Here is a 23,763-nt window from a genome sequence, read left to right on the forward strand (position 1 = left end):
AGGTGCCCTGACAAATTTGTGAACATCCTCCATGATGACATGATGGCCCCTTCGCCCCTTCCAAAGAAATATATTACTCCTAGTATAGAAAACCCTGAGAATCTGCCAGACTGGACCCCGACTGTACAAGAGTGGCAGTATAATGACTTGCACAATGAATTACTTTAAAAATGTAACCTTTTAAAGTCTGTAAAGCTACAGAAGGGTTCCTGGATGCATTTGATGAATACAGTTGGAATCTCTTGTGGATCAATTGTGGTTGGAAAATTAACTGAAGAGTTCTGCAGTTTTCTTCCCCATGAAATGTGAGAGCTCAGTGTCCGCTGAGCAGACCGTAGCTGGCACAACAGGAAGCAACACTATTCTTTTTGTGTATGTTAGATGCTATGGTAACACCTTTGCGACACACCAGGAAGTTTTTGTCCTAGGATTATGCAGAGGTAGAACCTATTCATCCAAACACTTACTGTTTGCAGGACCTTCAAAAGCAATTCAGCACCAGTCAGGTCTGGAGTAAAGATTTGCATGGGACTATATACAGTATATATATTAAATGTTACTCTGAATGGGTTTATGTAGCCTGGTTGAGATGAAGACATAGATTGAAAGAAGAACATGGCACATTCATCTTCTGGCATCTGACATAGCAGTGCCTGATTGTTTGGACCGAACATGGGAATAGGTGCCTCCATTACTGTTTGTGTAAGTGAAATGTTTCAATCTTATTGTTTCTCATTTGTGATTTCCCATGGCTTCGAAAATTAAAGTTGCCATTCAGTTGTCTTTAAAGATTTAAAAAAGGGGAAATGTTACTACAGTAGGAAACAGCTTCGTGAATGTTTTAAGAACACATAAAGGCTGGTTTGTTTTTTTTTTTTGTTTTTACAAATTATACATAACCAGTGTGGTTGTTTCACCTTTTTCCGATTAGTGTTTTTTCTATCTCAAGAATCTAGATTGCTTGCTCAGAACTTAAATACAGTAGAGTCTCGCTTATCCAACGTAAATGGGCCGGCAGAACATTGGATAAGTGAATATGTTGGATAATAAGGAGAGAGTAAGAAAAAACCTATTAAACATTAAATTAGGTTATGATTTTACAAATTAAGCACCAAAACATCATGTTATACAACAAATTTGACAGAAAAAGTAGTTCAATACACAGTAATGCTATGTAGTAATTACTGTATTTACGAATTTAGCACCAAAATATCATGATATATTGAAAACATTCACTACAAAAACGCGTTGGATAATCCAGAACGTTGGATAAGCGAATGTTGGATAAGTGAGACTCTACTGTACCATTAATGTGTATGTGATTTGTTTTCAAATAACTGAGACTGGATAATTATTGTGATTCATTTTAGATTTGTTTAATTTTTTAAAAAATCTTTATCCCACTTAAAATGAAGTGTGGGGCTTTACCTGCCACTTTAATATGTAACATTCTGTTATACATTAATGCTTTGTGTTTCAGTACACGCAACTGAGCAGTTCTGTTAAAGTAGGGGTTTTCAAACTTTTTCATCCACAGAGCTCTTTTTGAAGCAAAAATTTCCTATGACCCTCCAAGAAATACGTACACACACACACACAGGTAAAGGTTTCCCCTTGATATTAAGCCTAGTCAAGTCTGATTCTGGGGGTTAGTGCTCATCTCAATTTCTAAGCCAGAAAGCTGGCATTTTCCAAGGTCATGTGGCTGCATGACTGCATGGAGTGCTGTTACCTTCCTGCCTATTGATCTACTCACATTTGCATGTTTTCGAACTGCTAGTTTGGCAGAAGCTGGGGCTAACAACGGGAGCTCACCTCGCTCTGCAGATTCGAACATCGACCTTTCAGTCAGCAAGTTTTGCATCTCAGCGGTTTAACCCGTTGCACCATCACACCTATATATATATATCTATATATATAAAAGAGTGATGGCATCACGGCAATTCACAAAACAACAAAAGTACAGGCCCCCCAACCTCAAAATTTGACAACACAACCCATCATCCACGCCTCAAGGTTGATACAACAAAAAGAAAAGAAAAATAAAGTCCTAATTAGAGGGAGAGCAATGTTTTTTTTAATCCAATTGCTGCCAGTTTAGAGGGCTAATCTCTGCCCACTTGGTTGCTTAGCAACCAGCCAAGGGACAGCCAGGTTTCAGTTAGGAGACAGGCAGATTTAGGCCTCACTTAGGCTTCTTGCACAGATTATCTAATTTGCACTGGATTATATGGCAGTGTAGACTCAAGGCCCTTCAACACAGCTATATAACCCATTTATAATCTTATATTATCTGCTTTGCACTGGATTATCTTGACTCCACACTGCCATATAATCCACTTCAGTGTGCATTTTATACAGCTGTGAAGAAGGGGCCTCATGTAATCCAGTTCTAAGCAGATAATTTAAGATTATCAATATACAGTAGAGTCTCACTTATCCAACGTAAACAGGCCAGCAGGATAAGTGAATATGTTGAATAATAAGAAGGGATTCAGGAAAAGCCAATTAAACATCAAATTAGGTAATCGTTATACAAATTAAGCACTAAAACATCATATTATACAACAAATTTGACAGAAAAAGTAGTTCCATGCACAGTAATGCTATGTAGTATTTACAGTAGAGTCTCACTTATCCAACACTCGCTTATCCAACATTCTGGATTATCCAACGCATTTTTGTAGTCAATGCTTTCAATATATCGTGATATTTTGGTGCTAAATTCATAAATACAGTAATTACTATATAGCATTACTGTGTACTGAACTACTTTTTCTGACAAATTTGTTGTCTAACATGATGTTTTGGTGCTTAATTTGTAAAATCATAACTTAATTTGATGTTTAATAGGGTTATCCTTAATTCCTCATTATCCAACATATTCGCTTATCCAACGTTCTGCCGGCCCGTTTATGTTGGATAAGTGAGACTCTACTGTACTGTATTTACAAATTTACCACTAAAATATCACAATGAATTTAAAACACTGACTACAAAAGCATTGATTATGAAAAGGCAGACTGCGTTGGATAATCCAGAACATTGTATAAGCGAATGTTGGATAAGTGAGATTCTTCTTTAATATGAAATAATTACTGGGATAGAATAATGCAGAACAATATAAACTCTAAAACCAGGACAGTAAATAAACAGGGGAATTCCACACAGGAAACAATCGGGGCCAGCTAACACCTCCCAACAAAGTATTCCCATCATCAAAGTCTGGCAAATCCTGTTTTCTCAGGGCCACAGACAGTAGAAGCACATAAAACATCGCAAACAACACCACTCTGAAAACAAGGGAATTCCAGACAGGAAACAATCAGGGCCAGCTAACACCTCCCCAAAAAAAATTCACTCAGGGAGGAAACAGCCAGGCTTTAAAGCTGCAAGGCCATTACATCCTAATCATTTTTCCTAATTGCAGCATTCATACTTGCCTCCAACAAACAAAAAAAACCAATCAGAAATATTGTATATTCACAACCTTTAGGAAATAATATCCCCTGATGGCGCAGCGTGTTAAAGCGCGGAGCTGCTGAACTTCTGGACCGAAAGGCCACAGGTTTGAATTGGGGGAGCGGAGAGAGCCCCCACTGTTAGCCCCAGTTTCTGCCAACCCAGAAGTTCGAAAACATGCAAATGTGAGTGCATCAATAGGTACTGCTCCGGCGGGAAGGTAACGCCGCTCCATGTAGTCATCCCACATGACCTTGGAGGAGTCTACGGACAACGCTGGCTCTTCGGCTTAGAAATGGAGATGAGCACCAACCTCCAGAGTAAGACACGACTGGACTTAATGTCTGGGGAAAACCTTTACCCTTGACCTTAACTACCACCAATTCCTCAATACTTTATTTCCCATACCACCATACTTCGCCACAGCAACGCGTGGCCGGGCACAGCTAGTATATATATATATATATATATCACACATACATATACATACATATACAATAACTTAACATGCTGAAACAAATAATAGCCAGTAAATACTAATAGTTTTTAAAAGACTGGGACTCTTTTGACACAGTACTGTACATACAGTAGAGTCTCACTTATCCAAGCTAAACGGGCCGGCAGAAGCTTGGATAAGAGAATATCTTGGATAATAAGGAGGGATTAAGGAAAAGCCTATTAAACATCAAATTAGGTTATGATTTTACAAATTAAGCACCAAAACATCATGTTATACAACAAATTTGACAGAAAAAGTAGTTCAATATGCAGTAATGTTATGTTGTAATTACTGTATTTACGAATTTAGCACCAACATATCACAATATATTGAAAACACTGACTACAAAAATGGCTTGGATAATCCAGAAATTTGGATAAGCAAGGCTTGGATAAGTGAGACTTTACTGTACATGGAAATTGTTGTCTGGCTGGCACTTTTAAAAAGCAATACAGTAGAGTCTCACTTATCCAACATAAACGGGCCGACAGAATGTTGGATAAGCGAATATGTTGGATAATAAGGAGGGATTAAGGAAAATCCTATTAAACATCAAATTAGGTTATGATTTTACAAATTAAGCACCAAAAACATCATATTATACAACAAATTTTACATAAAAAGGAGTTCAATACGCAGTAATGTTATGTTGTAATTACTGTATTTACGAATTTAGCACCAAAATATCACGATATATTGAAAACATTGACTACAAAAATGCATTGGATAATCCAGAATGTTGGATAAGCAAGGCTTGGATAAGTGAGACTTTACTGTACATGGAAATTGTTGTCTGGCTGGCACTTTTAAAAAGCAATACAGTAGAGTCTCACTTATCCAACATAAACGGGCCGACAGAATGTTGGATAAGCGAATATGTTGGATAATAAGGAGGGATTAAGGAAAAGCCTATTAAACATCAAATTAGGTTATGATTTTACAAATTAAGCACCAAAAACATCATATTATACAACAAATTTTACATAAAAAGGAGTTCAATACGCAGTAATGTTATGTTGTAATTACTGTATTTACGAATTTAGCACCAAAATATCACGATATATTGAAAACATTGACTACAAAAATGCATTGGATAATCCAGAATGTTGGATAAGCGAGTGTTGGATAGGTGAGATTCTACTGTATTTGGAGTCTTAACTAATGGAACCAAATGTTCATTACCAATTTGAGATTCCTTTTATTTCCATCCTAATATTTTGTATTAATATTGTATGTAATATATTTACATCTCTAGTCTTCACACCTTGCCTCTGGTTTTTCATATCTCTTGGGATTTATACCACAACGATTTGTCTTTACTTCACCAAAAGAGGCTTTCTTTTGAATCAATAATTCAAGAATGCTCCAAAAATGTATTACACCAAACTCTTTTCTGTTTCTTTGCAGCAGTCATTGTCTTCCATAAAAATTAAGCACTGCAGTAATAAAGTGAGACCAGAACTTCGAAGAAGCTTTGGTGTTCCCCTTGATTCTTCTACCGAAGAGGAACAAGGCCATCATGTTCCATTGGTTGTCAGGCATACAGTGGGATATTTAGAAGAGTTTGGTAAGCTCACACACTTAGCTAAAACATTTCTTATCATTTCCAGTCAAATGGTGCACTTTGTACAGTGACCAACTTCGGCCATTAATTAAAGGGAGATTTTGTTGTGACAAATTTTGTGCCTTTTTAGCCACATGGTATCACTCCAGCAAATGGTAATAGAATGGATACAATTAAGTGAAACAATTTACAGTAGAGTCTCACTTATCCAACATAAACGGGCCGGCAGAATGTTGGATAAGCGAATATGTTGGATAATAAGGAGGCATTAAGGAAAAGCCTATTAAACATCAAATTAGGTTATGATTTTACAAATTAAGCACCAAAACATCATGTTAGACAACAAATTTGGCAGAAAAAGTAGTTCAATATGCAGTAATGCTATGTAGTAATTACGGTATTTACGAATTTAGCACCAAAATATCACGATATATTGAAAACATTGACTACAAAAATGCGTTGGATAATCCAGAACGTTGGATAAGCGAGTGTTGGATAAGTGAGACTCTACTGTATTCTTTATTATCTGACAGTGAAACACTTTTTAAAACCAAAGGCTGTCCAGCAGCCCTGTTCATTTTTCCTCTTTGTCCTCTGTTGTAGCTCAATGCTTTTTAGTAGCAATAACATGGGAAGGATTGCAAAGTAGGGCTGGAGAAACACAGGCATTCTATGTTGGGTTGCAGCAGCATTATCTGCAATACACATTACAGCTAAACTTGAATTGGGAAATAATGGCTTACCTGACCAGGTTAATTTCATGTATAACGTTAGTTATGAATGAAAAGCTTATGGCAGTGATTCTCAACTTGGGGTCCCTAGATGTTTTTGGCTTTCAACTCCCAGAAATCTTAACAGCTGGCAAACTAGCTGGGATTTCTGGGAGTTGTAGGCCAAAAACATCTGGGGACCCCAGGTTTAGAACCACTGGCTTATGGGAACATGGTGAACATCTCCTTCTCTTTCTCTTCTTTTTCCTCTTCTTCTTCCTCCATCTCTTCTTCTACCTCTTCTCCTTTTAATCCTCCTCCTCTTTTACCCTCTTCTCTTCTTTTACCCTCTTCTCTTCTTCTCCTATCTTCTTCTCCCTCTCCTCTTTGTCCCCTCCTTCACTTCTTTTCCCTCTTTCTCTTCATCCCTTGCCATCTTGCCTCCTTTTCTCTTCTTTCACTTGCCTAGAAGCTAGGGGGAGAAGAAGACCCCATCAGCCTCCTCCTCCCTATTATTGTAAATCTGGCCACCAGTTTTAAAAACTCTAAAATCAAAACTGTAAATGAAGAACGCCACTCAGAAAACAGAGGAATTATAAATATGAAACAATCAGGGCCAGCTAACACCTCCCAACAAAGAATTCCCTTATGCAGGAAGAAGCCAGGCTTTGAAGCTGCAAGGCTATTCAGTGCTAATCAAGCTAGCCAATTGCAATATTCATACTTGTCTCAAGTAGCAAAGAGTTCTTTCTCCCACCCTGGGCCTTCCACAAATATATTGATATAATTATTTTATTTAATTATAGAATCATAGAATCATAGAATCATAGAATAGTAGAGTTGGAAGAGACCACATGGGCCATCTAGTCCAACCCCCTGCTAAGAAGCAGGAAATCGCATTCAAAGATGGCCATCCAGACTCTGCTTAAAAGCCTCCAAGGAAGGAGCCTCCACCACGGCCCCGGGGAGAGAGTTCCACTGTCGAACAGCTCTCACAGTGAGGAAGTTCTTCCTGATGTTCAGGTGGAATCTCCTTTCCTGTAGTTTGAAGCCATTGTTCCGTGTCCTAGTCTGCAGGGCAGCAGAAAACAAGCTTGCTCCCTCTTCCCTATGACTTCCCTTCACATATTTGTACATGGCTATCATGTCTCCTCTCAGCCTTCTCTTCTGCAGGCTAAACATGCCCAGCTCTTTAAGCCGCTCCTCATAGGGCTTGTTCTCCAGACCCTTAATCATTTTAGTCGCCCTCCTCTGGACGCTTTCCAGCTTGTCAACATCTCCCTTCAACTGTGGTGCCCAAAATTGGACACAGTATTCCAGGTGTGGTCTGACCAAGGCAGAATAGAGGGGGAGCATAACTTCCCTGGATCTAGACGCTATTCCCCTATTGATGCAGGCCAGAATCCCATTGGCTTTTTTAGCAGCCGCATCACATTGTTGGCTCATGTTTAACTTGTTGTCCACGAGGACTCCAAGGTCTTTTTCGCACACACTGCTGTCAAGCCAGGCGTCCCCCATTCTGTATCTTTGATTTCCATTTTTTCTGCCGAAGTGAAGTATCTTGCATTTGTCCCTGTTGAACTTCATTTTGTTAGTTTTGGCCCATCTCTCTAGTCTGTCAAGATCGTTTTGAATTCTGCTCCTGTCTTCTGGAGTGTTAGCTATCCCTCCCAGTTTTGTGTCGTCTGCAAACTTGATGATCGTGCCTTCTAACCCTTCGTCTAAGTCGTTAATAAAGATGTTGAACAGAACCGGGCCCAGGACGGAGCCCTGCGGCACTCCACTTGTCACTTCTTTCCATGATGAAGACGACGCATTGGTGAGCACCCTTTGGGTTCGTTCGCTTAGCCAATTACAGATCCACCTAACCGTAGTTTTGTCTAGCCCACATTTTACTAGTTTGTTTGTCAGAAGGTCGTGGGGGACTTTGTCAAAGGCCTTACTGAAATCCAGGTACGCAACATCCACGGCATTCCCTGTATCGACCCAACTCGTAACTCTATCGAAAAAAGAGATCAGATTAGTCTGGCATGACTTGTTTTTGGTAAATCCGTGTTGACTATTAGCAATGACCGCATTTGTTTCTAAGTGTTCGCAGACCACTTCCTTAATAATCTTTTCCAGAATTTTGCCTGGTATTGATGTGAGGCTGACCGGACGTTAATTGTTTGGGTTGTTCTTTTTTCCCTTCTTGAAGATAGGGACCACATTCGCCCTCCTCCAATCTGCTGGGACTTCTCCCGTTCTCCAAGAACTCTCGAAGATAATTGCCAGTGGTTCTGAAATAACTTCCGCTAGTTCCTTCAGTACTCTTGGGTGTAGCTGATCTGGCCCTGGGGACGTGAATTCGTTTAGAGAGCCCAAGTGTTCCTGGACAACTTGTTTCCCTATTTGGGGTTGGATTTCCCCCAATCCTTCGTCCATTCCGTGTTGCTGAGGTTGAAGATGGCTTTCTTTTTCTGAGAAGACCGAGGCAAAGAAGGCATTAAGTAGTTCTGCCTTTTCCCTGTCCCCTGTCGCCATCACCCCATCTTCTCCTTGCAATGGCCCTATCGCCTCCTTTTTCTTCCTTTTTCTACCAACGTAAGCAAAAAAGCCTTTTTTGTTGTTTTTTATGTCCCTGGCAAGCCTGAGCTCATTTTGCGCTTTAGCCTTGCGAACCTTTTCCCTACAGGTGTTGGCTATACGTTTGAATTCTTCTTTGGTGATTTCTCCCCTTTTCCACTTCTTGTGCATGTCACTTTTGAGCTTTAGCTCAGTTAGAAGTTCTTTGGACATCCATTCTGGCTTCTTTGCACTTGTCTTATTTTTCTTCTTTGTTATATTATATTATAATACAGTTATAATATGATATAATAATATAATAATATAATAATATAATAATATAATAATATAAGTATAATAATAAAATATAATAATGTAATGCAATTATAATAATATAAGTAGGGGTATCTCTCACTCACCTCGCTGGGGCCCATGAAAAGGTCTTTCACTCTCAGTATCCCTTCTTTCAGTGGCTAGGCCACAGAGCCTCGGCTTCACATAACTTGCCAAGCCAAACTGTGTGGTGAGGAGATGGGCCTAGTCGTCCCTTGCGTCCCCACCCACATCAGTTACTAAAGGGAGGAGACTGCTTGGTTATTGCTTGCGCCATTGCTAAAGGGAAGAACCATCTGTTATGGCAGTTGCTAAAGGAGAGGGGACTGCTTGGCAGTTGCTAAGGGACATAGTTTTACCTGTCTCAGGTGTGATGGGTTTGTGATAGTAGGTATATAAATACTTTAAAAATTTCATAACAATTGGGGAAGCAGTTTAGGAGATATGAGGTTTATTTATATAGATTTGCCCCTTATCCGAGGGTGAAAAACCTTGTCCTTTCTAGGACTGGCATGTGTCCTTTACTATAAGGGATCCTCACTTTTGAAGGTTGGATAGCGTTTTCAATTACATAGATGGAAAGAGATGAAAAAGTCTTGTATTTGTGGTTGTAGGCCCTTCATAAAGATAGAAACATGTGTATCGTGTAATTTATGAATATCGACAATAGATCGATTTTACAGAAAAATACATGGTTAGGTTAACTGAAGTCAATATTTTAATTTGGTATATAAACAAAACACAAACTTGGTAATGCAGGCATATATTGCTAATATCGTGAGTCAAGTTCCAGACCACTGATGTAAAAGAAATATTGCCTTGAAGTGGATCACTTGCCAGTGCATATAAAAACCTAAAAACATATTCATACTGCCATTTATGAAGCATGAAATAGCACTAAGCCTAAAAAGTAAACATAATAAATAAAAATGACAGAATATGTCACTGTGGAGCAGGGTGCACAAATGCAGTGTACAGACTGAATATGGGCAACAAAATGCCACTTCACCGCATATGGAAAAGCACTGTATTAGCAAAGCATTCGAAAGCAAAGTGCTTAAGGCAAAATATGCCTGTATTACTTTCTGACTGTCACCCTGTTTATCATGAATTTTGACTTCTGATTTTTCCTATTTTGCAAACCTGTCAAAACTTCTCCCCTGTTGACAGTATGGGAAAATGCCATTTTGATTGCACCCCCTGATATTTAAGTATTGATATAAAGTCTTTATTCCCCATGCTTTAGCAAAAAGTGCTCCCAGAGCAGTGTACAAAAATAAGCAGTTTGACAGTGTTTGCCCTCAAATATTTCATTTTATTTTTGTACCGTTTCTGCCAATATGCGACCCAGAGCAGCTTACAATATATACAAGAGATAACTGAATGATGTATATAACACAACAGAAACAAACTCAATGGAAAAAAATTAAAAACACATACGAAACACAGTAAAGATAAAAATATAGCCACTACCAATGAAAAGTTGAGGGTCTATTTAAATGTTTTAAAAATGGTTCATAATAAGAATAGGGAGCATGATACATGCGGAATTATGAATGATAGGTAGGAACAAAAAACATTTGATTTATAATATGAGATTCAAAGTACAGTAGAGTCTCACTTATCCAACATAAACGGGCCGGCAGAACATTGGATAAGCGAATATGTTGGATAATAAGAAGGGATTCAGAAAAAGCCTATTAAACATCAAATTACGTAATGATTATACAAATTAGGCACCAAACATCATGTTATACAACAAATTTTACAGAAAAAGTAGTTCAGTACTCAGTAATGCTACGTTGTAATTACTGTATTTACAAATTTAGCACCAAAATATCACAATTAATTTAAAACATTGACTACAAAAACATTGACTACTAAAAGGCAGACTGCGTTGGATAATCCAGAACACTGTATAAGCGAATGTTGGATAAGTGAGATTCTACTGTAATATGAAATAATTACTGTGGTAATCCAGTCCAACCCAATACTAATACGAATACTAATAATAATAATAATAATAGAAGCATAGAATCCAAGAGTTTGGAAAGACTCCTAAGGGCCATCCAGCCCAACCCTTTTTACTATGCAGCAGGACACAATCCAAGCATTCACAACACATGGACAACGTATAAATACTATACAATACTACACAGGGACATAGACCCCCTCTATCCTCACCACTTTCACAACACACAAACAACCAAATGCATACTAAACATAAAGACTACTATACAACAGACATTCAATACCACCACTACCTCAACAATTTCTCACCAACACCACCAGACAATGCCACAGCAACGCGTGGCCGGGCACAGCTAGTACTTTAGATAAAGGTAAAGGTTGTTGTCTGACATTAAGTCTAGTCGTGTCCAGCTCTGGGGGTCGATGTTCATCTCCATTCTAGGCCAAAGAGCCAGCATTGTCTGTAGACATCTCTAAGGTCATGTGGCCGGCATGACTGCATGAAGTGCCATTACCTTCCCCCTGGAGCGGTAGCTATTGATCTACTCACAATTGCATGTTCTCAAACTGCTAGGTTGGAAGATGCTGGGGCTAACAGCAGAAGCTCACCACTTCAGAAGCTCCTTGGACTCGAACCACTGACCTTTTAGTCAGCACGTTCATCAACTCAGCAGTCTAACCCACTGCACCACCAGGGGCTCAGTGATCAGGAATAATTGAGGCCCCTTCCACACAGATGAATAAAATCCCACATTATCTGCTTTGAACTGGAATATATGGCATTGTGGATTCATATAACCCAGTTCAAAGCAGATATTGTGGGATTTTCTGCCTTGATATTCTGGTTATATGGCTGTGTGGAAGAGCACTGGGATTAATGATCAGTCTATAGTTAACCTCCACAGAGGTTGATCCTAGAGAAATGTTCTCTCAGGTAAAAAAAAAGTTTTTTTTAAAAAAAATTCAGATTCCCTTTACTCCTAACCCTTTTGCTGAATATTTCAATAGGACTGAATCATAAAGGCTTATTTCGGATCAGTGGTTCAGCAACAAAAATCAAGGCACTGAAGAAGAAGTATGATGAAGGATCAGAGGTGGATCTTGTTAAAGAGGGAGATGTTGATTCTGTTGCCAGCCTCCTTAAACTCTTCCTGAATGAACTCCCAATTGCTGTTTTTCCTGATGCTCTGTGCACTGAAATTGTGACTACTTTTGAAGGTAAAGCAATTACATAAGGAGATGTGGGTGGTGCTTTTCTTTACACTTCTCATTTTTAGAGTGGCAAAGGACAAAAGAAGAAAGGAGAAGGTCAGCTAGAATCACAGCAAAAATGCTGAGCAATCAGACTTCACTCTAGGAACATTTGTGTTGGGAGCTCAAGGCTATACATTAGCAGCAAAGCCAGTTGATGCCAGCCTAAATGCATCTCAATGATTAGTATTTACTCTTTTGCAGATAATACAAACCACATGGCAGAGTGCATGGGATGTCTACAAAGACTATTGAGCAGCCTGCCGAAAGCCCACTATAGCCTTTTCCATTTCCTTGTCAGATTTCTGGTCAAGGTGGCATCATACAGTGATGAGAATCACATGACATTGGAGAACCTAGCCATCGTTTTCGGTCCTGCTCTTTTCCGGTAAGAGTTTTCAAAATGATTATTTTTATTTATTTATTTACAGCATTTATATTCCGCCCTTCTCACCCCAAAGGGGACTCAGGGTGGATCACATTAGACATATAGGCAAACATTCAATGCCTTTTAACATAGAACAAAGACAAGATAAACATAGGCTCAGAGCGGGCCTCGAACTCATGACCTCCTGGTCAGAGTGATTCATTGCAGCTGGTTGCAGCTGGCTTGCTCTCCAGCCTGCGCCACAGCCCGGGCCTATAGGTTGTTGTATGCCTTCAAGTTGTTTCTGATTTATGGCAGCCCTAAGGTGAACCTATTATAGGATTTTCTTGTTTGGAGGGGGTTCACTCAGTGAGGCTGGGAGATTGAAACTAGATGCCATTAAATTGAAAGCCTTATACAATATCACGCATAATTTTATTGTTTCAGTGGTAAAGTGCTACTCCACAAAAAATACTGCTTGTGTATGTTCTGAGATTGTATCTACACTGCTGTTGCACCCCAAGGCAGCGTAAACACTGGAAACCACACAGAGACCAATAATCATCTAATATCTTTATTAAAACAATAATAAATTCACGTCGTCCCCTATAAACCCACCTGATCGCTGAGATCCTCCGGGGAGGCCCTCCTCTCACTTCCACCCTCCTCACAACTGCGTTTGGTAGGGACGAGAGAGAGGGCCTTCTCGGCCGTGGCTCCCCGACTCTGGAACTCCCTCCCCAGGGAGATTAGGTTGGCTCCCTCTCTACCTTCCTTCAGGAAGCAACTGAAGACTTGGATGTTTCGGCAGGCCTTCGGAGATAGTCATTAATTAATCAGCCCCAGTGGGTTTTTAATAATTTATCCTGTTTTTATTACGGTCTTACCATTTATGTGTTTTAAATGAAATTTTTATCTTGTATTGTTGTTTATATTGATATAGTGTATTATTGTTTTATCTTTTTATATTGTGATTGTATTGTGTTGCTTCTATTTTGTTCTTATGTTGTTTGGGCCACTGCCCCATGTAAGCCGCCCCGAGTCCCCGTGGGGAGATGGTGGCGGGATATAAATAAAGTTTATTATTATTATTATTATTATTATTATTATTATTATTATTATTATTAAAGGATGAGTGAGCAATAGTCCTTTAAGAAATGGTATGAATTAGTCCAAAGAGTTGAATAGATATGTCCAATATTATTGTCCAAAGTCCAGAAACCGAAACACGCTCAAAACTGTTGTGACGTTCTTGAGTGGGGAAAACAACAAGATCTAATCACAGCAAAGGGAAAGCAACTCCCCAAAGATTCCCAAGGCAATCTGCTATCCACTATCCCCTCTAGATGCCAAACGTTTACTCCTTCGAAGTTCCTGTTTCTGTGATCTCTATTGATACAAAAACTCCCTTCTATTAAAGGATATCTTCCCTGAGGAACTCAGGACATCTGGTTCTACTACGGGAGTAATGTTTTCAGTATCTCTCCCAATTAAGGAAGCCTCGGAGCTATCCACAGCTGGGGTCTGTAATTGGAAGGAGCTCGGAGAACTGGGTAAAAAGTCAGAATAAGCTTCATCCTGGTCAAAGTTCATTTCTGAACCAGGTTCAGAACCCAAAGGTGTCTGGGATATAACAACTGCCATATAAATCAGATTATCTGATTTGAACTGGATTATATGGTAGTGTAGACTCCGATAATCCAGTTCAAAGCAGATAATGTGGATTACCTGATTTGATAATTTGGATTATATGGCAGTGTACTTTACTAACTTAGGCGATCCTGTGTAGCATGAGCCCCCCAAGTGTAGTGTCTTGGTGGTGGATGTGTAGATGGCTGTGGAGACCTATCCTTGACCCGCGTGTTTTTCCGCAGTGAGGGCATAGGTTTCCAGATGGAAGGTAGTCCTGACCATCATGGGTATCTGCCAAATGTTGAATTTCTTCAGCCTTCTTGAGTTCTCTGGTCCTTCTTTAGACCTCGGCTTTTGTATTATGGCAGTGTATATGGCACTGTAGAAGAGGCCTGGAAGGGGCTTAAGTTTTGCCTGTCTCTGTTTTAGCAGTTTCCTACTGGTATGCTGCTGTGAGTCCCCTTTGGGGTGAGAAGGGCGGGATATAAATATGGCAAATAAATAAATAAATAAATAAATATTTATAAGAGTATAAATGATGGTGGAACTGTTGTTCTAGGGTAAACCTATATGATACATTAAGAACACATTTAGAAGGAGAGCTCCCTCAAGCAACGAAAGACATATGTTTATCAAAGCACAGTGCTTTCCCTCACTTGCATTTAGCATGGATTGTTTTGTGACTGATCACTAGAAAGTAAAAGGGGGCTTGTTATGCAAGTCTGATTGCTCTAGTATGTTTTCTCCAGTCGGTGGAGCAAAAACATGTTATTTGCAGAAAAATACCCATCCTGCTTAAAATCTAGATAGACCATTAGGGACAATTAGCTCATCATTTCTATTGCCTTGGCCACACTAAATTAAACATTAACAAATCACATCTGGCATCAATGCAGCTTTGATATATTTTCTGTTCTTTGACTATCTACTCTTCCAGGCCTGTCTGTAGGGAATATTAAAGAAACACTTAATTACAGTGAGTGACAATTTAATCTTCAACTTGTAGAATTTATAACAGCCTGGGAGGGATACCCAATTTTTACATCATCATTTTACGATCCACATTTCATGTAACATAACTGATATATCCTTTATAATAACACCAGTAATGGCTTCCTTAACATAAAAGGAGGGCCAAACACACAGCCGTGCACATACACACTGACACATACAGAACTCTTTCACTGTCAGGATTTAATGGAAAGTGAGTGTTTGCAGAATCATTAAAAATGGATAAATCTCACTCTCCCCACAGTATTTGCATTTATGCCTTTAGAGAAAAATCAGCTTCGTTGCTCATGTTTTGTTTGATAAATATATTGTGCATGCTGAGATCTCTCAAAGTGCTTTAGTTTCAATGCTATGATGCCTTGTGAATTTAATGTATGTATGTAATATTCACGGATTTAGCATTATCTTTCTATATAAGGTAGGTAAAGGCTTTCCCCTGACGTTAAGTCCAGTCATGTCTGACTCTGGGCGTTGGTGCTCATCTCCATTTCTAAGCCGAAGAGCCAGCGTTGTCCATAGACACCTCCAAGGTCATGTGGCCGGCATGACTACATGGAGCGCCATTACCTTCCCGCTGGAGCGGTACCTGTTGATCTACTCACATTTTCATGTTTTCGAACTGCTAAGTTGGTAGAAGCTGGGGCTAACAGCAGGCGCTCACTCTGCTCCCCGGATTTGAACCTGTGACCTTTTTGTCCGCAAGTTCAGCAGCTCAGCGCTTTAACATGCTGTGCCACTGGGGGCTCCACTTTTCTCTAGACTCACCTGATAATGGCCTGCTTATACTGTGGCATGTGTGTATGGGGGGGATTAGGTAACAACAAGAGAGGGTTGGTTGGTAGAATAATTATGAGTTGATGAAAAGCATGAAGTTGAATGAAAATGTTTGGGCCTTCAAACCATCTGCCAACTTATGGGGGATTCCATGAATTTTCTTAGGTTTTTTTTTTTTTTAGCCAAGGAATACAGTAGAGTCTCACTTATCCAACATAAATGGGCCGGCAGAACATTGGATAAGCAAAAATGTTGGATAATAAGGAGGGATTAACAAAAAAGCCTATTAAACATAAAATTCATTATGATTTTACAAATTAAGCACCAAAACATCATATTTTACAACAAATTGACAGAAAAAGCAGTTAAATACACAGTAATGTTATGTAGTAATTACTGTATTTACGAATTTAGCACCAAAACATTGCAACATTTACTACAAAAACATTGACTTCTAAAAGGCAGACTGTGTTGGATAATACAAAACATTGGATAAGTGAAGCTTGAATAAGTGAGACTCTAGGTTTAGGAAAAGCCTGAAAACTTGGCTGTTTACACAGGCTTTTGAATAAGTACCACCCTCTTGAATGTTAAATTCTTGTACAAATGGTTATCCTTGATCGCTTTCATCCGCATGGGTAATTTCTCTATATAGCCTCAGGGTTCAACTCACTTTTGGGTTCTCCCCCATGTTCTTATAGCACTTTTAACTTCCTACGTGTTTACAAGTCTCACTTAGTGCACTTTGATCAGCCCATCCTTATGTTTGATTGCTGCTTTTTAACTTTGTCTTTTTAATGGTTTGGTTTTAATTGTATGTTTTAATTTTTCATTCGTGCGTTTTCGGTATTTGATATTTTATGTATGTATATTTGTTTTGCATTTGTAAACCGCCCTGAGTCCCTGCGGGGAGATAGAGGTGGGGTACAAGAATAAAATTATTATTATTATTATTATTATTATTATTATTATTATTATTATTATTATTACTGTACTCCGAAATACAGTAGTCTCACTTATCCAAGCCTCGCTTATCCAAGCTTCTGGATTATCCAAGCTATTTTTGTAGTCAATGTTTTCAATATATCATGATACTTTGGTGCTAAATTCGTAAATACAGTAATTACAACATAACATTACTGCATATTGAACTTTTTCTGTCAAATTTGTTCTATAACATGATGTTTTGGTGCTTAATTTGTAAAATCATAACCTAATTTGATGTTTAATAGGCTTTTCCTTAATTCCTCCTTACTATCCAAGATATTCGCTTATCCAAGCTTTTGCTGGCCCGTTTAGCTTGGATAAGTGAGACTCTACAGTAGTTTGGACAGTTCCTTCCATTACATAAAGCCTTCCTCACCTAGTATTTGTTGGTGAACTCACATTCAAGTACTAACCAGGGCCGATCCTTAGATTCCATGATCAAACAGGATCTGGTGCCTTGAAATTATTTAGCCCTAAATGAGAAATACTGCTACAAAGTACATTCAGAAGCTCACATTATCAGATGAAAATGAAAGATAAATGATTTTTTAAAACTAGTCTATATGCCGGGCTGTGGCGCAGCTGGCTAGTAACCAGCTGCTATAAATCACTACTGACCAAGAGGTCATGAGTTCGAAGCCCGGGTTGGGTTAAGCCTCTGACCATTAATAGCCCCGGCTTGCTGTTGACCTATGCAGCCCCGAAAGACAGTTGCACCTGTCAATTAGGGAAATTTCGGGACGCTTTATGCGGGAGGCTAATTTACAACACCATAAAAATGCCAGCAAAACACGAGGAAAGGAATGAGGAAGTACAGCCACTACTGGACGGTGAAGCAACAGCTCCCCCTGTGGCCGGAATCGTAAAGCTGGAAAATTGTTTAAAATGCCTCTGAGTTTGTCTAATGTATGTTGTTTGTCTGTTGGCATTGAATGTTTGCCATATATGTGTTCATTGTAATGGCCTTCTGGGTGAGAAGGGCGGAATATAAATACTGTAAATAAATAAATAAATAAATAAATAAATAAAGTGGTGACATGAAGCAGAGGACCCTATTAAGGAACCAGCTGGTGAAGCTCCAACCCATGAATGGAGACATATTGATGTTGGGGACACAGTCCTGCTCCTAATCCATGTCTTCAGTTTTTAGAAGATTCACTGGGGAGAAAAAAATCTGGCCCTCTGATCTTCAACGATCTCCCATCTGCGCTTTAGCTGTGTTTTGTGGAGTGGGAATGGAGATGCACTTATTATGCTATATGACTATGAGCAATTGTTGGGAAAATTATATATAGTTATGCCCCTAGGGAAGAAGTGTACAATATTTCAGATGGATGGTTGCTGTTGTGTTTCCATGAATATGGTCTTCCAATTTTTCGGGTTGAGGGAAGTGAGTTGTTTTTCCTTACCTCCTACTGGGTTTGTGGAGATTTGCATGAAAATTGCATGTGTACAGAAATGTACAAAACACACTCATCATCTTGCCCAGCAGGGTGAAAACTTCTGAAATTATTTGTTCTTGAAAGCAATAATAAAATAAGTAAAGAATTACTGAAAATTCAGCCCCACCAAATGGCCCAGCCTTATTAGTTTTGCTACATGTTGTACATGTATCATTTCTTTTAAAAAATAAAACCCAAACAGAAGAGCCAGCATTTACAAAAATTATGTGCAGCAAGTACTAATGACCACCAGAGAGCAATTCCTCAGGGTTTGAGGGGTCGGGAGACAAAGAACGATGAGTCCTGAGATTCTAGTCACTAGAGGCCAAGGACAATTAAATTGATAGCATTCCACATCTCTCTTTTTCTTTGCTTTTTCAGAATTCCCTGCAGCCCTTCGGCTTGTGAAAAACAAACAATTTGCAATGCCATCCTTTTGCATTTTCTTCAGCGCCATAAGGAGATATTTGCGGATGGCTCCAGCGGCAAATGCTCACTGATAGAAGGAAATGATGGCCCCCAGGTAAGGGGCTAATGAGGAGAGCAGATTCAATAGCAAACAGAGGACTCCTTGTTATTTCCTAGTAATCATCATCATCCAATGAAGCAATTCTAGATCCAATTACTGTATGTCCTTCTCTATTCAGTGCCAGCAAAATAGTCCTCAAACCTTTTAAGCTGAGGGCCGGTTCAGGTCTCTCAGACTGTTGGGGGGAAAAGAAATGAATGAATTTCTATGCACACAGCATATATCTTATTTGTAGTGCACAAAAAAGACATGAAAGAACAATACAACATTTAAAACAAAGAACAATTTCAACCAACATAAACTGATGAGTATTTCAATGAGATGTGTGGTCATGCTTTTGGCTGATTAAATAGCCATATTAATCTGAATTATTGTTGCTGTGTGCCTTCAAGTTGTTTCAGACTTAATGTGACTCTGAGGCAGGGGCCGCAGGCTTTAGTTTGGGGACCCCTGCTGGAAAACACAAGATTGGAAAAAATCCATTTATATCCCCATACTAAAAAAGGGAAACGCTAAAGAATGCTCAAACTTCCGTACAGTGGCCCTTATTTCCCATGCCAGTAAGGTAATGCTCAAGATCCTTCAAGGCAGACTCCAGCAATACATGGAGCAAGAGTTGCCAGATGTCCAAGTTGGGTTCAGAAAAGGCAGAGGAACGAGAGACCAAATTGCCAATATCCGCTGGATAATGGAGGAAGCCAGGGAGTTTCAGAAAAACATCTACTTCTGCTTTATTGAGTATTCTAAAGCCTTCGACTGTGTGGATCATAATAAACTATGGCATGTTCTTGGTGGTATGGGGATACCAAGTCACCTTGTCTGTCTCCTGAGGAATCTGTATAAAGACCAAGTAGCCACAGTAAGAACAGATCACGGAACAACAGACTGGTTCAAGATTGGGAAAGGAGTGCAGCAGGGCTGTATACTATCGCCCTACCTATTCAACTTGTACGCAGAACACATCATGCAACATGCGGGGCTTGAGGAATCCAAGGCCGGAGTTAAAATTGCTGGAAGAAACATTAACAACCTTAGGTATGCAGATGATACCACACTGATGGCCGAAAGTGAGGAAGAGCTGAGGAGCCTTATCACCAGGGTGAAAGAAGAAAGTGCAAAAGCTGGGTTGCAGTTAAACGTCAAGAAAACCGAGATCATGGCAACTACACCTATTGATAACTGGCAAATAGAGGGAGAAAACGTGGAGGTAGTGACAGACTTTATATTTCTAGGCACGAAGATCACTGCAGATGCAGACTGCCACCAGGAAATCAGAAGACGTTTCCTTCTTGGGAGGAGAGCAATGGCCAACCTTGACAAAATAGTGAAGAGCAGAGACATCACACTGGCAACGACGGTCCACATAGTCAAAGCAATGGTATTCCCCATAGTAACCTATGGATGCAAGAGCTGGACCATAAGGAAGGCTGAGTGAAGGAAGATAGACACTTTTGAACTCTGGTGCTGGAGGAAAATCCTGAGAGTGCCTTGAAGATCCAACCAGTCCATCCTCCAGGAAATAATGCCCGGCTGCTCACTGGAGGGAAGGATACTAGAGGTAAAGCTGAAGTATTTTGGCCACATCATGAGGAGACAGGAAAGCTTGGAAAAGATCACGATGATGGGCAAAATGGAAGGAAAAAGGAAGAGAGGCCGACCAAGGGCGAGATGGATGGACGGTATCCTTGAAGTGACTGGCTTGACCTTGAAGGAACTGGGGGCGGCAACGGCTGACAGGGAGCTCTGGCGTGGACTGGTCCATGAGGTTACGAAGAGTAGGAGACGACTAAATGACTGAGCAGCAGCAGCAGCTCTAGAGTGTTGATTCTGAAGTCATACAGGGGAAGTTGACCATTGAACCCTATTCCGTGTGCTTCTCCTCACAATATTGTATAGTCATAATTGTCAGGAGGTCTATGCAGTGATAAAACTCCTGTTCTTGTGAAATAGATTTTATTAGTTCTGGTTGAGAAACCAGATATCCATAAGCACAGTTGTAGTGGTCTTCTACTCAAACAACAAAACACACAGAGACTTTTGTTCTTTTGCAAATAAGCAGGACGGTTTTTCTTTCTCCTTTGTTGCAGCAGTGTACAAAGTATATCCAAAATATACAAACTTTACAACTTCTTATTCTTCACTGGGGCCCCTGGTGGTGGCACAGTGTGTCAAAGCACTGAGCTGCTGAACTTGCAGACCGAAAGGTCCCAGGTTCAAATCCCGGGAGCGGAATGAGCGCCCGCTGTTAGCCCCAGCTCCTGCCAACCTAGCAGTTCGAAAACATGCAAATGTGAGTAGATCAATAGGTACCGCTCCGGCGGGAAGGTAATGGCGCTCCATGCAGTCATGCCAGCCACATGACCTTGGAGGTGTCTATGGACAACGCCGGTTCTTCGGCTTAGAAATGGAGATGAGCACCAACCCCCAGAGTCGGTCACGACTGGACTTAATGTCAGGGGAAAACCTTTATCTTTACCTATAAAATATATTCCTTTCCACGTTTGTGACCTTCTTTCATCTTTTAGGTGTCATCAGACAGAAAGACAAATTTTGGTTTCAAAAACAAAACAACTTCCCAAACCCACGCCATATATTTTAATCCAGACTTTTAAGGAATATTTTTAATCTGGAGGCACTAATAAATTTGTTCTGGATAACTGATTTTTAATTATTTGTTTATTTCTATGTGGATCAGTGTAATTCTAGCAAATTATACACACATAATCATGATATTAAGGAGCCCTCGATGGCGCAGCAGGTTAAACCGTTGAGCTGTTGAACTTGCTGACCAAAAGGTCGGTAGTTCGAATACAGGGAGCGGGGTGAGCTCCCACTGTTAGCCCCAACCTAGCAGCTTGAAAACATGCAAATGTGAGTAGATCATTAGGTACCGCTCCGGTGTCAAGCAGTCATACTGGCCAAATGACCTTGGAGGTGACAACGGACCTTTGGCTTAGAAATGATGAGCACCAACCCCCAGAGTCAGAAACAACTATCTTTAATGTCAGGGAAAATACCTTTACCTTTACTAAAAATGATATTGAATTTGGTTTAATGATGGAACTTTGTATGTTGAATATGCATGAAAAATCTACTGTACCACTCTATTTCATTCATTTTCTATTTTCTCTCTACAGAATATTTGCCCCACCTTGCTGCATCAGGGACTCACAGAAGAGGCAGAGGAAACAAACCATTCCTAAAGGATTTGGCACTGGCAAGGAATCCAAGACTGCATGGATTGTTCCTTCCACTTGGTGTCAGTATTTTGTTTTTTATCTCAATGTTCAATGTCCTGGAAAATGGATTGAATAGGTTCTACATTTCCAGATTATTATTGTTTCGACTGCTTACCCCATATTGGGGTGAACTCGGGTTTTTTTGTCTGTGCCAAACACTGTTTTTGTTAACCTGAATATAATTATTTGTCCTAATCACCATAGTGTCACAGCGCAGATTTTCTGAGGATTCAATATAAAGGCATTTAGATAGATTTAGAAGTGTAATTTACATGAACCATGATGTCCCCTGAAAATTCAGTGTTGATGGATAATTTAGCAATATGGTTAACAATTAATCATTCAGTATGAAATCTATGCCAGAAAAGCACTTATTATTTAACCTTGTGTTTACAGTTTGTAATGGATTGCCCTTAAACAGGACAATGTCGGACATCACAAACAACTAAAAAATCCTACCCCAGACTCATGCGGATTTATCCTTTCTATTTTGTAATCTTTGGACTTATTCTTGTTGCTCGAGAACTGTGGGCATCAGGAGGATCTATGATAAGTTGAACCAGATGTTAGAGAGAGAAGAAGAAGGGCGAATTGGCACAGGGTTGCTGTTTAGAGCAGAAGCCTGTGCTTTACAAACATTTACATACATATAAATATACAGAAATGGAAAGGAGTTGCTCCCATGTGCCATCGTGGCTGCAGTAGGCATTATTTATTTTACTATTTTATGATAAATACTTTGTTGTCTTATGGTTTGGGTTGTTATTTTACTGGTGGGGCATTTTTTTTAACTGATTCAATACCTCCTTTGAAAGCTTTTGCTAGCTGAGCATAAATAAACTAAACGAGTAGAGCTGAAAGTAAAGTTAAATGAAAACATAGGAAGAGTGATTCCAAAGAATCAAAACTGATAGCATGGCCCACCTTGCAGATTGTGCTCCATGGCAGCCAAAAGTAGGACAACCCCATGCAATTTTGTGGCACCGACGATGCATCTATATTGTAGAAGAAATATAATTTGACCACACTTTAACTGACATGACACAATAGAATAATTGGAGTTATAGTTTTCTGAGATCTTTAGTTGTGGATGCATCTACACTGCCAAATAATGCAGCGTAGAGTCGCATTAACCTGTGTGCATCCACACAGCACACACAGGCTAATATGATTTAACCTGGTCTGAGCTGCTTAATGCAGCAGGGTAAAATCTAAATCAGATTTATCCTCATATTTGGGTGGTGGGGACAGCCATCCTGGATCTCAATATATGATCCAGGTTCATGTTCCCAGAACCATTGTGCGCTCCCTGGGCTCAAATAGCCTAGTGTGATGAGTCATGGGCCATGTAGTCCCGTTCCTGGCACTGTGGTGCTAGATGAAGAGGAAAACTTGGGTTTTTCACCGTTTCAGTCAGAATTGGAACTTTCCCAGCCAGATTTGGAAAC

At 39.7% G+C, this 23,763-nt stretch overlaps 1 protein-coding gene across 2 annotated transcripts; it reads left to right on the forward strand.

Moving 5' to 3' along the window:
• Nucleotides 1-382: 382 nt before the first annotated feature.
• Nucleotides 383-22,650, forward strand: LOC103279758 (protein FAM13A). 2 transcript variants are annotated; one of them, XM_008116402.3, is made up of 6 exons: nt 388-702; nt 5,369-5,528; nt 12,092-12,301; nt 12,539-12,722; nt 18,929-19,070; nt 22,214-22,650. In XM_008116402.3, the coding sequence occupies exons 1-6, from the start codon at nt 673-675 to the stop codon at nt 22,277-22,279; spliced, it is 792 nt and encodes a 263-aa protein (XP_008114609.1). In that variant the 5' UTR covers nt 388-672; the 3' UTR covers nt 22,280-22,650. The 2 variants fall into 2 exon arrangements, with proteins under 2 accessions (XP_008114610.2, XP_008114609.1); XM_008116403.3 differs by lacking the exon at nt 18,929-19,070 and having other exon boundaries at nt 383-702.
• The last annotated feature ends 1,113 nt before the right edge of the window (nt 22,651-23,763 follow it).

The sequence above is a fragment of the Anolis carolinensis genome, chromosome 3 (genome assembly GCF_035594765.1).
Source record: "Anolis carolinensis isolate JA03-04 chromosome 3, rAnoCar3.1.pri, whole genome shotgun sequence".
Lineage (NCBI taxonomy): Eukaryota > Metazoa > Chordata > Lepidosauria > Squamata > Dactyloidae > Anolis > Anolis carolinensis.